The sequence below is a fragment of the Andrena cerasifolii genome, chromosome 12, assembly GCF_050908995.1.
Source record: "Andrena cerasifolii isolate SP2316 chromosome 12, iyAndCera1_principal, whole genome shotgun sequence".
Classification (NCBI taxonomy): Eukaryota; Metazoa; Arthropoda; class Insecta; order Hymenoptera; family Andrenidae; genus Andrena; species Andrena cerasifolii.
This window is the reverse complement of record NC_135129.1, coordinates 2,359,621-2,371,967: the sequence shown is the minus strand read 5'-3', so window position 1 is coordinate 2,371,967 and position 12,347 is coordinate 2,359,621. Positions and strand designations below refer to the sequence as shown.

The window sequence follows — 12,347 nt, the reverse complement described above, 5'->3', positions numbered from 1 at the left end:
CAGATATCTTGATTTATTATATCACACAGAGATTTCGCACAACTAGTCTCGACATCGAACGATCCGTTCGGCTCACCGAAGGAAAGCGGAGAATGCCGAGCGCCAATCGGCCAATCGGCGCCTGGTGTGCCTCGAACGAGCGCGGAATCGTTCAAACTCCTTTAACAATATTCGCATTAAATACTGTGGTATCAGCGAAAGCTAAATCCATACAAACTCTATATATATATAAATTCGCATTAGTATCATGTTTTAAAACAGAAGTCATAAATTCAAAGGAGCTGTCGACTACCTCATATGTGAAACAATATGTTCGTTTAGTTTCATTTACTGTGATAGAGACAGCATTTCGAATAGCATAATAAATAAACTTATAGTAGTCTGGGTACTACAATATTCTAAGAAAATAAATAACATTATTAAAGGTAAACAAATTACTAAATATGAAACACAAGGCATATACAGTAGAACAAGCTATTACTCAAACTAAAAGATTCCATTAAGTAAACAAAAGTATGTACATATATCGTTTAATTTCTTTTTCTTTAAACACACGCGTCAGATACAATTTCTGTATAAATATGGTTGTGTGTGGTCATACAAAAATTGTGTCTCAATTGTTTCTGAAGTTCGGTGAATTTAACTAGAGTACCTAACTCACCAATAGTAATTTATTTTTAAACCAAACCACTACAGTGTTGCTCTCGCTAACAAAATATAATACATTGGTGGCAGGAGGGGCCGGGCACCCGCCCTTACACCGCGACGCTCTTTAGAACACACATACAGAGGTTACTAAATTACTTGTAATAAATGGTTGCAAAGTTAACAGCCGAAAAAAAATCCTTCCCATACTCCGCTTCATAATACATTCGGCGACATAAGAGATCGTTCAGATGCTTCTAAGTAGAGTACTGAATCTCCATTTTCAACAGCACAGTATACTATATTATAATCTATATTCACCGCCCTTACTTTGAACATCAACGTTAGCTCCACATTCTAAAAGTAGCTTCACAACTTCATTGTGACCTCCGTCAACTGCGAGTTGTAGTCGTGTATTGTTCAAATACACAGAGGTACCGTTAGAATTAACATTTTATTTATTTCAATAAATAAAAAAAAATACATTGTTGGCCATACCCTGGATTGGGATTAAACGGGCATTACTCGCCTCCCTCACCGTCGCCTAAGACGCGAGCTACTCGGTCCACCCGGTCGCGGAAACGATGAGGTAGGCGAGGCGGGCCCGACCATTGCTTGAATGTTGGCCCTCTACTTAATGCAAATAAAATAGCTTCTTTCATAATATTAAAATAAACAATTAATTAAACAATTATCACATTATTAATATCAGTATTTGTACTGCTGATACTAATACACTTGCAAGCGTCCATTAAAGTTCTTAAATCATCATCACTTAGATAATTAAATATTCTTTCAGCACAGATGCGTGGTAGCCCAAGAAAATTAAAGAAAGAATGGAAAGTTGTATTACCTTGTTCCAGCAACTCTTTCCTTCTTTCCCCGTCTCTAAAATGAGTATTTATCGTACTAGCATATATTGGAAATTTTATTTCATAATCATCTGATCTTAAGGCCTGCGCTACACTTTCATTCCCTGCATATATCGCTAATTGACTTATACCTTTTGTTAAAATATTATAAAATGAGATGCTACTATTGCCAATCATCTCACTCTTCATACTCGCTATTTCTTCCTCGCATTCATCCTGAAAATCACTTAAGTCTTCATCGTCGTTAATAATCGACAGTAACTTCTGGTTCCTTGCATACAAATTTGCAGTTTTCAACTTAACCATGTGACGTTTAAGAATCTGAGTAATTTTTACATGAGCATAACCATAACCAGATTTCTGATCATAATGATCAGAATCAGAATCCTCACTGTGATCTGTAAAACGAAATAACCTGATACAGGCCTCTGCCATACCAAGCGCTGTGCGACTGTTTCTATTCGTAATAGTAATATCAGAGCCATGGTCTAGAAGAATTGTAACAACTTCTACTTTTCCTGCATGGGAAGCAACGTGAAGCGCTGTTTCACCACAATTATCTTTAAAATCTATGTCAGCGCCCAATTTCAAGAGAACCTTGACGATATCCACATAACCATTTCTAGCAGCACTGTGGAGCGGTGTTGCGCGATTTTTAGTCACTGAATCAACTCTGGAACCATATTTTAACAATAGTTGAACAACTCTTTTATGACCACGTTGTATCGCAATGTGAAGCGCGGTCCTTCCATCTTCTTGCTTAGCATTTACATTAGCTCCTTTGTCCAAGAGCATTTTGGTAATTACTTTTTGCCCTTTCTCAGCAGAATAATAGAGCGGCATTTTTTCATTCTCATACGCGCAATTAACATCCGCGTCGTATTCCAAAAGAGCGTCGACGACTCTCACAAATCCTTTACGAGTAGCAGCATGAAGGGTCATTATTCCATTTTGAGTTTGAGCATTTACATTAGCGCCTCTGCTTAAAAGCAACCTGGCAATTTCCCCCTTAGTATCATCATTATCGGGAAAAGATCTGGAAAGCGTTCCATTTTTGTTTAAAACGGTATAATGCAACGCCGTTACTCCATATTTAGTACTAGCATTAACATCAGCACCGTGTTGTAAAAGAACTTCAACGATGTCTCTGCGATTCTGCTGAACAGCAGTATTCAGTACTTGAGGACTATCTTTTACATTAGCTTTATTAGTTAAAAGTAGTCTGACCATTTCTAAATCTCCATTCTTAGCAGCATAAAATATTGGAGTGTTCCCAGCTTTGTCTCGAGAATTTAAATCAGCTCCGTAGCTTATCAATGGCTTGGCTATTTCCTCCTGCTTCTTTCTGATTGCAACGTGTAAAGGCGATGTTGAAGAGATTGATATGTTAACATCACTGCCGTATTTTAAGAGTTGTTCAACAATTGTCAAATATCCTTTCTCAACAGCAGCGTGCAGCAAGTTACAATCGTTTCCAACTTCAGGGTCGACGGTAAAACCATATTCAAGCAAGCTTTTAACGATCCTGAAGTACTGTCTTCCGCAGCCCAGCACCGCAGCATTAAGAGCGCTTTTGTTGCTTTTGTTATTCACATCGGGACCGTGCTTTAAAATATGCTCAATAAGTGCTGAATCTCCGTTTTCAGCAGCACAGTGTAATATAGTGTCGCCACCCTCACTTTGAACATCAACGTTAGCTCCGCGTTCTAAAAGTAGCTTCACAACTTCATTGTGTTCTCTTCGAGCTGCAAGTTGCAATGGTGTATCTTCCGAATACACAGAGGTACCAGTAGAATTAACGCAAGCTCCATATTTTATAAGATGGTCAACAATTTGTAAATACCCTCTCTCCACTGCAAGGTGAAGCGGAGTACCGTATTGTCCTTCAGGATGAATGTTTGCAGATCTTCTTAGAAGCAACTCGACAATTTCTTCGGAATCGTTTTCAATAGCAACGTGCAACGGAGTCATATCCTTGTTGTCGCCAGCGTTAACATCTGCTCCCTGGTTTATAAGTAACTTGATAATCTCGATTTTGTTACTTAGAACTGCGTCGTGAAGCGGAGTATCACCGTACGGACTTATAGCGTTAATCTTAGCGCCTCTGCTTAGAAGCATCTGAATGATCTCTATGTCGCCATTTATAACAGCGAAATGAAGCGGAGTATGGGAAATATTATTGTTCTTGCTGTTAACTTTGCAACCTTTTATTAAAAGTAGCTTAGCAACCTTTGTGTGTCTGTTCTCAAGAGCATCGCGGAGTAAAACATATCCATCTGACCATGCTTGTGAGTAAGATAGACTGAAAGATTTGAGTATTTTTCTTACTGTTTTTACTCTTCCTTCGCGAACTGCAGAAATTAAACTGTAGTTTGTGGAATGCTGATCTTCTAGCATTGTTCGTTAATAAATTTGTTCCTGACTATATAGCTGACGAACCCACTTGCGGGCGATTTTATATCGTGATGAGTACTTTACATTAGTCAGCCAAATCTACTGTACCAGTTGCGCGATTATAGATCCAATAGATCACCCGACATTGACAATGCAGAAAGAAAACAATAACAACCAGTCAGTGAACGGCGGAAATCCCGTACGCCCGTACCTCTAAAAGCAGTGGGGGAACTCACGCATGCGCGCGATTGGCGTCACGACGTCGAACCAATCAACGCCAAGATGGGAACCGATGAGAAACGAAACGACGCCAGCGCCAAGCCAAGCCAACTAGCTAAGTCAATTGAGGCCGCGGCTAACCAGCGTCGACAACATATTTCCCGGTGACGCTTGTTGGCCTGGCTTGGCTAGCTTGGCTTGACTAGTGATCCTCTAGGGAGTGATCAGAACAACGTGTATCGTCGCTGATTGGTTGGAGCAAAAGCAGAAGTAGAGAGAAAGAAACTGTAAAAAAGAAAGGGGCAGGAATACTGATAGAAAGAGACAGAAATACTAACAGAAAGAAAGAGAAATACTGATAGAAAGAGATAGATAAACGTTTAGGTTATGTTATTTCCGGTTTTGCTCCAAAATGGTTGCGGTTATACCGATCACTCCCTAGAGGATCACTAGGCTTGGCTTGACGGTGGCGCCGTTTCGTTTCCTACCTTGGCGTTGATTGGTTATTCCCCCTCCGCGGAATAGTTTGACCATCATGTAATTTCTCACGTACGCTGCGAAACCAAAAAAAATGTTAATTGCCTTGGTATAAATAATAAAATAAGACAAGACACCACTGAGACAAGAAAGAAAGAAAAATATTAATGCAATTTATACATATTTATACAGTTTAGCAACACCAATTTGGAGCGCAGCGCCAAGTATTTTGAATAAAATATTTATTGGCATTGAAATATTTATGCAATTGTAACTCTATGTCGGAAATAACAAATTCACCCCATAAATTAAAATTCTTTCATTACTATATTTAATTACTACATTAAACCTTCCTCTTTCGAATGAGACCTCGCCCAGCCCAAAATCTGCTCATATAAGGACGAAAAACGAAAAATCCCGAACCCATGTTTCGGGCCAGATTGTGTCGGTATACAGCGCGCTGCATTACCCGTGTCTACCCCCTTAAGTTTCCACTTTTGGCCCACTACAGCCCAAAGGTTGCTCATCACTGCTCTAGAACTCCCTTATCATTTCCGGGTCGCGTGCAACGTTATCAACTAACAATAAGTAGACAATAAAAATGAAGAAGTAAACGCGGGAATCAGGCCAATTGTGAACGCATCGTTGCGTATTAACTTTCGAATCAACGAAAATAGATTAAACCAAATGGTAATAATATGTATTAAAAGATATACAGCTCTTTTTGCATTACAGAAAATAAGAAATAAGCATCAGATTATTGGGATATCGGAAAAATTTGATTCGCACATGGAATAGTACGTGATTATTCAAATACTTACGAAGGAATCTCTTATTCTTTTATATTTTAAAATATTGTTTTTATGCATATATACGTTTAATACAATTTCTGGATATAAAATTATTTCAATAAAGACCACTTCAATTGCTCCTTCGCAGACTGCAGAACCTAGAAAACAACAGAAATCCAGCATTTAACGATAGATATGAAAGTCGCACGACAAATTCTCGATAACTCTGCCTTCCAAGATCACAAAAACTTACAATCAGAGACTGTGCGCGCAATGTAGAATGATGCATGAACACAAAATAAAGAAATCAAAAATGTTTCTATGTGACAAACGGACAGAAACTTTACTATGACGATTAAGTTCGTCAAAGTTTATTACTTAACACTAACTGTTACCTGTGCGACTGTTTGCTCTCCGAGTGGAATATCATCTGTTCGTAACGCTACCCTCTGAACAACACTCGAGGCATCAGCGTCGAGAATAATTCTGTATAAAAATTATATTATACTACATATATTCTGCTTATTGTTCTAAGAATATTAATATTTCATTAAATAATTCTCAATTACCCTCCATCACAAATCTCATCCATCGCTAACATCACTATATCTAAGCTATCCAAAACAGCTCTTTTCTCAACATTTTTCCTCAGAATTTGGCTAACCGAGTCGTATAAACAATTCAGAACGCTCATCAGAATAAGCTAGAATGGAGAAAGAAGTAATTTTATATACGAGAGAAAAAGAAATATCATTTATTAGTAGGGACCTGGAACGAAATGTTTGTTTCGTTTCGGTTCAGCTCCGATAATAATAATTTCGTTTCGGTTAATATCGTTCCCGCCGAAAAATATTTCGTTTCCATGGGAACGAAAAATAAATTTTCCTCCGAACCGGTTATTTCATATTTATAAAAGAGCTCGTATAAACTTATCTTCCACAATTTTATTGCATTTCGTAGTTATATTATAAAATATATGACATTATAAATATATATTGTAACAAAAAAATAGAGTCTTGAGGCTTACACCCGAAAGCTTTGAATAATATAAATTGTATAAAAAAATAGATTATACAAAATAAAAATCCGAAATCACAGAATATATCTCTTCTCAAATGTGAAGGAACCAGCCACTATTGGCTGTACCCCCATCAACGATTTTTCGGAGCCAATGAGCTCAGTCTGCATGCGCGAAACGGGTTCCTTCACATTTGAGAACGAGGTACTGGTCATATTCAGGCATAAATGGATTCATGACGAAAATAAGGGACGCGCTCAATTGAAGTTGTGAACTCAAAGTGTGCATTGGAAACAAAATAATAATGTTATTAACCAGAATTTTTATTTCGATTATATCGTTTTCACTCCTGCAATTAGATTAAGAATTTCATTTCATTTCTGTTCGAAAAAAATATTTCATTCTTTTTGTGTATCGTTTTTATTTCTGTTCATTCCGGATCCCTGTTTATTAGTAATGTAATTGCTATGTAAACTTTTCCTATGGGAAACCGTTTTTGGGGTCAAAATTTATATTTATGGAAAGTACTTGATGTATAGAGTTTAATGATACGAATTTGGAGTTTAGGAATGTTATCGTTGAATAGTTCTGAAACGAAAAAGGTTGCGAAATTTTGACATATCTCCTAGCTGATATTGTGACAGTTACACTGATTGTCTAAGAACAAAGTATTTAGCTGAAAAAGGGTTCTATAGTTTTCGCAACTGGTTCGACGATAGAACGCATTCCACTTCCTACCTTGTCCTGAGTATTAGCATAGGTCAGTCAAAATTTTGGAGTCTTTTTATTATAATAAGTTTGTAACGGACAAATTCCTAACCTCAAAAATAATATTCTTGTATCTTATTTGATACGCGCTTTTGACCAATATAAATTTGCGGTAGAAAAAAAAGGTTTCCCAGAGCAAAAGTTTACCCTAATTGCTTATTTCCGAATAGCACATACCTCGTTCTCATGAGAGCTTCCCATGACGTAAAAGAACAAGTCTACGTTGCTCCTATAAACGCAGGTTAAACCGTCCAACATAATGATCTCTGTATTCGCTCTATGCGTTTTGTTGAAGAGATTTTTCTCGAACGCTTTCTGCTCCTTCGACGTGGGGAATACATTCTTATCGTAATACTTTGCTAATATCCTGTTGCCGTCATTGTCAAGGATGACCATACCCTTGACAGTGTAAAGCGTCGGTTCCTACGGTCATACGTGGCATATATTAGAACAGGGAAGTTCGTACGAAAGTCCTTCCCCGCATATGCACCCATGTAGCGCTCAACTATAAATTTTTAATTGATCACACATGCTACGCTGATATTTGCAATGGTTAGACAACACCTTCATATAGTTATAGTATTACTCAAATAAACGATAACAAATGGAACAAGAAAAGCAAACTTAAAATCAATAGAAATCATACGCGCTGTAGGATATCGCGTTCCAGGTCACTCTGAAGCATTGGAGAGAGGTTATGTTGCACGACTTTCGATGATCCGGCACGATTCATGATTACAATTGCACGGGGCAATACTTACATCAAGAACATATAATTACGAGGCGTACATCATTAAGAAATCTCTATTAAATAACATAACGCCTCCATCACAAAAAACCTACCAATAGCTGGCAATCCATGTTTACGTCAAACCTGACGTGTCGGTCTCACGGTACTGCGCGAGTCGAGCTGCTGTCCGCGCACGAAACAATTAAATCTAATTAAATTGCTCGATAAATTGAACCGCCGTTGCAAGACTTTAAATCTAAGAAATACTAGCAAATCTGTCAAACCAAATCTATCAAATCTGTTGTTAAATTCATTTTCTAATGGAAAACTGCTGAATGCAGTTTCACAGAATTTGATCGTTTGGTAGATCGAATATTGAAATAAGTTGGAATCAGAGTTGATTGGAATATGGAATAAGAATTGCGAATAAAATGAAGCTATTCGAGAATAACGAATAATTTTTATTCGAATAATGCCCAACTCTGGTCGAAATACTGCATTTACTTTTCACGCTCATTTTCTACTACAAATGTTTTCAATCACCATTTACGAATATTCTTTTTACTCTAATATATGCAAGTAATTCAAACACGCGTTGTGTTTACACTGCAGGTTGTGCACAGTTGGTGCATTTATTATGCTTCATTCTGCAAATATTAAAAGTTTAACAATATTAAATTTCTGCATTGCTTCAAATTAATATACAAATTCACAGGTATCGTCGAAGGAACATTTTATCATAATTAATGCGACGCCATATATTAATCTTTAAACGTATCGTAGATATTATATACAAGTAAAGATTCTAAACGATTAAAAAACATTTGAAGCTTAAACTGCTTCGGAGGAGTCTTTCTTCTTTATCAATTTCGAATATTTGCGGAAAAATTCTGGTCCATCCCATAGGCCTCTGTAAATTACAATATGTATTATTAAAAACCACATACTCTTCCATTTAACGACAGATATTACGAAGTTTACCGTGTCATCAGGTTCCAATACAAAAATGGAAAGACGTATGCTTTAAGTACAAACATGAAGTAATATTCTCGTCCTTGATTTACTGGGAACGTTTCCAACGGTTTTAAATTATAATCGAATTCAGCCAGAATGCATTTATTATAACCAGTAACCAAGGGACAAGACGAGTAGCCATTGTAAGCCATGGTCATTGGTTTGCCATCCAAATCATCGACAATATTTTTGTACAGTACTTTGCCTTGAGCAGCTGAAATGAAGTTCACGTAAAAATTCTACTTCATCGTTATTACCGAGAATGCTACTCAATACTACTGTACCTATCGCGGCCATCGTCTTGGAGTTCGGTGTATTCGTGCAATCCCCGATTCCATATATATTAGAATACTTCGTATGACGCAGGGTTTTCGAATCGACGGACAAGAATCCCACTTCGTTCGTCAACACGGGGTGGTTTTTCAAAACATCGGGTGGGCCCATTGGTGGACACACGTGAAGCAACGAATACTAAAAAACAGTACATTGTAAATCGCGTTTAAGGCCCGGTGCAGACGAGCGGTTCGCGACACTTTGCCGCCGCGAGACGCGCGTGAAATTTTTCTAGCAGTTCACACGAGCGGTTTTGCAACGCCACGATTCGCGTTCTGCGCTTTCTTCTCAAAGGAGCATTTAGTTCTATGTTTATAGATTTGAGAGACATTTTCTCGTGTGAATTGCTTGTATATAAAACAATGTACTGTTTCGCGGCACGTGAGTTCATCGAAACGAACGCAAACATGCCGTCCGGTAGCCACTCAATTTGCATCCCGTGTGAAATGCTTCATATAAACAGGGCCGTTCCTGGGTTTTGGCTGCCCAGGTGCAAAAACAATATTTCCGCGCATTAATTTAATATTTTTTAATTAAGAATTTGATATGCAGTGTTTACTTTTATATCTATATATATATATATATATATATATAATTTTAAACAGTTATCGTGTAAAAGAGTTTCGATTATTATTCTTATTAGTCAAAACTTTACATACAATAAACGGCCTGTGGCCGCCCTTAAGTTTGGTCGCCCAGGTGCGGGGGCACCTTCTGCACCCCCGCCAGGAACGGCCCTGCATATAAATCTATGTTCTGCCAAAACGCGGCGGCAAACTGCCGCAAGCCGCTCGTCTGCACCAGGCCTAAACGCGCGTTTCTCTGTAAAGTAAACTGCAAGATACTTTTTGAACGAACGTCTCGTTCGGCTTGTCCAATCTTTGAAACACGGCTTCCTGCGACTCCGGATTTATGTGCATAAGATTCGTCTGAACATTCACAGCAATGTTCCTTCGTTCGCAAACACCCCGAAGGGCGGCGGCATATTTCTTCACGCCAAATATAACTGGCAAAGCTGTGTTATACACAACCTCTATCTTATCACGCACATTGTGCTTGAGAAGAAAAATATTATCACGATTTATGTATTGGACTTTAACCAGGAAAGAGGGTAGAATCTATATAAGTCGTATTTACTTTACGAAAATATTCCTCCGCAATGTACATAATTTTCTGCGGCGCTCCAGGGCATTTGACTGGGCTATTAGGGAAAGTAAAGACCGCAGTACCATTCTTGGTCCTTGAAAGTTTGGAGAGAACGTTTACGACAGTCTCCGGTCCGTAAATAGAGCACACTTGTGACTTATGGTCCCGTAGACTCTCTATCAAACCTGGTATCTATCGAACGTACAAAATGGAATTAATTTCTATTCACTAGTCGAAAGATGTAGAATATTTCCTCCAACCTCACTTTTTCCCAATGTAATTGCAGACCCATTGCGACAATCATGATTTCGTATTGCACGGTATCGCCGTTACTCATTGTCGCTTGATTTCGTTCCGGATCGAAAGTCATTACATTCTCCTGAAGCCACGTGGCGTTCTTCGGCAGAACATCTCTCATTGGCCTCTTCGCTTGGTCGAAAGGCTTTATACCACCGCCAATTAAAGTAAACAGCGGTTGATAGTAGTGGATCTGAAAAATACAATCGCAGCTAGCACGAGTGAATAATTTAAGGTGCTCCGTACGACGCTCGATATTTCTGATTTAACGATGAAAGAAAATATTACCTCGTTCGGCTCTACTATGATCACTCGATTCGGGTCGTTAAATTTGTTTGCAAACTTCGCAGCTATACTGCAGCCGCCAGTACCACCACCGACTACTAATACTTTACATCTGAAATAATTTGTTTTAAGAATGTTGTCGTTAACGTGTTTGCCGAATTCTAGTGGACTGTTTAATAACACTTACGAATGGTGAACGTTCCTGTATCCATTCTTAATTGATAAGTTCCTCGTAAAAGGCTCGAAATTACAGGTGGCTAAACAAGACACAGGGTGACGTAAACGACTGATGCAACTCATTTCTGAAATCAGTTAAGATAAATAAAGGAGAAGGATACCCACGTTTCAGTACGGCTCCTCGAGTGCGGAGATATGTTTACAGAAATTCGAATCAATGGAGATTGATACATGTATGTTAAAGGTCATTATTTGCGACGAAGTGTTTAAGTGAATAATGCGTAATAATCGTAATAATACGAAAATAATCGTAACGCGTTTATATTAAATTACAAAAAATGTAATAACTAGCGTGATTAGATACCTGATGTTTCTTTTACACGGCTGTCATGCAATTACGTGTAATACACGTTTCTTATAATTCTTTTTATTCCTATTTCGTTGTATTTTGTTGGAGATATGGCGGGACGGTATCGAAATTATACGTTCATTGCATCACGTGAAAGTGGCACATAGCCGAAATCTGGCCGGTGAAGGCAAAAGTTCGCAATTACTGGCTACATAGTGCAAAGATACGAAGTATACTTGGAACGATATCTGCGGCGCAATCGCGCACGCGCAATTTCAAATTTTGCACCAAAGTTAACCTACTTTCAATTGTTTTGGACCGTTCTGCGATTTAAATAGTCGTTCGAATGCATATTGTTTTTAAATGATTTCCTTTGCATGGCATGCGTGTAGTTCGAATAATAGTTAATAGACCATAATGTTATTATACATCGCTGCTTGAAGATAAGAGATTCCTCTAAAAAATGATTGGTTACTATTGAGTTATATAAACTCACGGTATAAATTTATTTTTAACCCGGTATCGTGAATGATAAAAATCAAACGGAAGTACATTTGACAGGCAAGTGACGCGCAAATACATGCGTGACAATGTCAATGTCTATTTCCACTTGGGTGTGAAAATGAGAACACACTTGTGAAGATATACATATATGTAGATAGAGATACTATATAAGAACGGGAATTATATTAGCAATGTTTACACATACGTTGTCCCAGTACTTTTCCTTAAACAAACAAGGAAATAAATTTTTTCTAAACATTCCGAAGATAAATTTTTTATTCATGCCTATAACTTAAAATACTCGTTGCTACAGGTATAGACGTCTTTT

General features: G+C 37.9%; 3 protein-coding genes across 6 annotated transcripts; all 3 read right to left on the bottom strand.

The window, feature by feature from the left end:
• Positions 1–460: 460 nt before the first annotated feature.
• Positions 461–4,076, bottom strand: LOC143375485 (uncharacterized). The gene has a single exon (XM_076824656.1). It carries the CDS (start codon positions 3,912–3,914, stop codon positions 1,329–1,331), a length of 2,586 nt encoding a protein of 861 aa, XP_076680771.1. The 5' UTR covers positions 3,915–4,076; the 3' UTR covers positions 461–1,328.
• A 1,348-nt stretch (positions 4,077–5,424) lies between these two features.
• Positions 5,425–8,174, bottom strand: Zetacop (COPI coat complex subunit zeta). Of its 4 annotated transcripts, XM_076824697.1 has the most exons (6): positions 8,028–8,167; positions 7,831–7,940; positions 7,362–7,607; positions 5,968–6,101; positions 5,794–5,884; positions 5,425–5,556 (listed from the first exon to the last, which is right to left on the bottom strand). In XM_076824697.1, exons 2-6 carry the CDS (start codon positions 7,915–7,917, stop codon positions 5,509–5,511), a joined length of 606 nt encoding a protein of 201 aa, XP_076680812.1. In that variant the 5' UTR covers positions 7,918–7,940; positions 8,028–8,167; the 3' UTR covers positions 5,425–5,508. The 4 variants fall into 4 exon arrangements, with proteins under 4 accessions (XP_076680812.1, XP_076680813.1, XP_076680814.1 ...); XM_076824698.1 differs by lacking the exon at positions 7,831–7,940 and having other exon boundaries at positions 8,028–8,174; XM_076824699.1 differs by lacking the exon at positions 7,831–7,940 and having other exon boundaries at positions 7,946–8,075.
• Positions 8,175–8,509: 335 nt separating this feature from the next.
• Positions 8,510–11,840, bottom strand: Sqor (Sulfide quinone oxidoreductase). Its single transcript, XM_076824690.1, has 9 exons — positions 11,531–11,840; positions 11,177–11,291; positions 10,993–11,101; positions 10,673–10,897; positions 10,399–10,599; positions 10,107–10,316; positions 9,213–9,399; positions 8,896–9,142; positions 8,510–8,824 (listed from the first exon to the last, which is right to left on the bottom strand). Exons 2-9 carry the CDS (start codon positions 11,287–11,289, stop codon positions 8,746–8,748), a joined length of 1,371 nt encoding a protein of 456 aa, XP_076680805.1. The 5' UTR covers positions 11,290–11,291; positions 11,531–11,840; the 3' UTR covers positions 8,510–8,745.
• Between the last annotated feature and the right edge of the window lie 507 nt (positions 11,841–12,347).

Coding starts and splice junctions, on each gene's coding strand:
- Sqor (XM_076824690.1), bottom strand. CDS start 11,289: ATGAGTTGCATCAGTCGTTTACGTCACCCTGTGTCTTGTTTAGCCACC. Junction 10,600..10,672: donor TGCAATTACATTGGGAAAAA/GTGAGGTTGGAG, acceptor TACGTTCGATAG/ATACCAGGTTTGATAGAGAG. Junction 9,400..10,106: donor ACGAGACGTTCGTTCAAAAA/GTATCTTGCAGT, acceptor ACTGTTTTTTAG/TATTCGTTGCTTCACGTGTG.
- Zetacop (XM_076824697.1), bottom strand. CDS start 7,917: ATGAATCGTGCCGGATCATCGAAAGTCGTGCAACATAACCTCTCTCCA. Junction 5,885..5,967: donor GATGAGATTTGTGATGGAGG/GTAATTGAGAAT, acceptor ATTTTTATACAG/AATTATTCTCGACGCTGATG. Junction 5,557..5,793: donor GAGAGCAAACAGTCGCACAG/GTAACAGTTAGT, acceptor GTTGTTTTCTAG/GTTCTGCAGTCTGCGAAGGA.
- LOC143375485 (XM_076824656.1), bottom strand. CDS start 3,914: ATGCTAGAAGATCAGCATTCCACAAACTACAGTTTAATTTCTGCAGTT.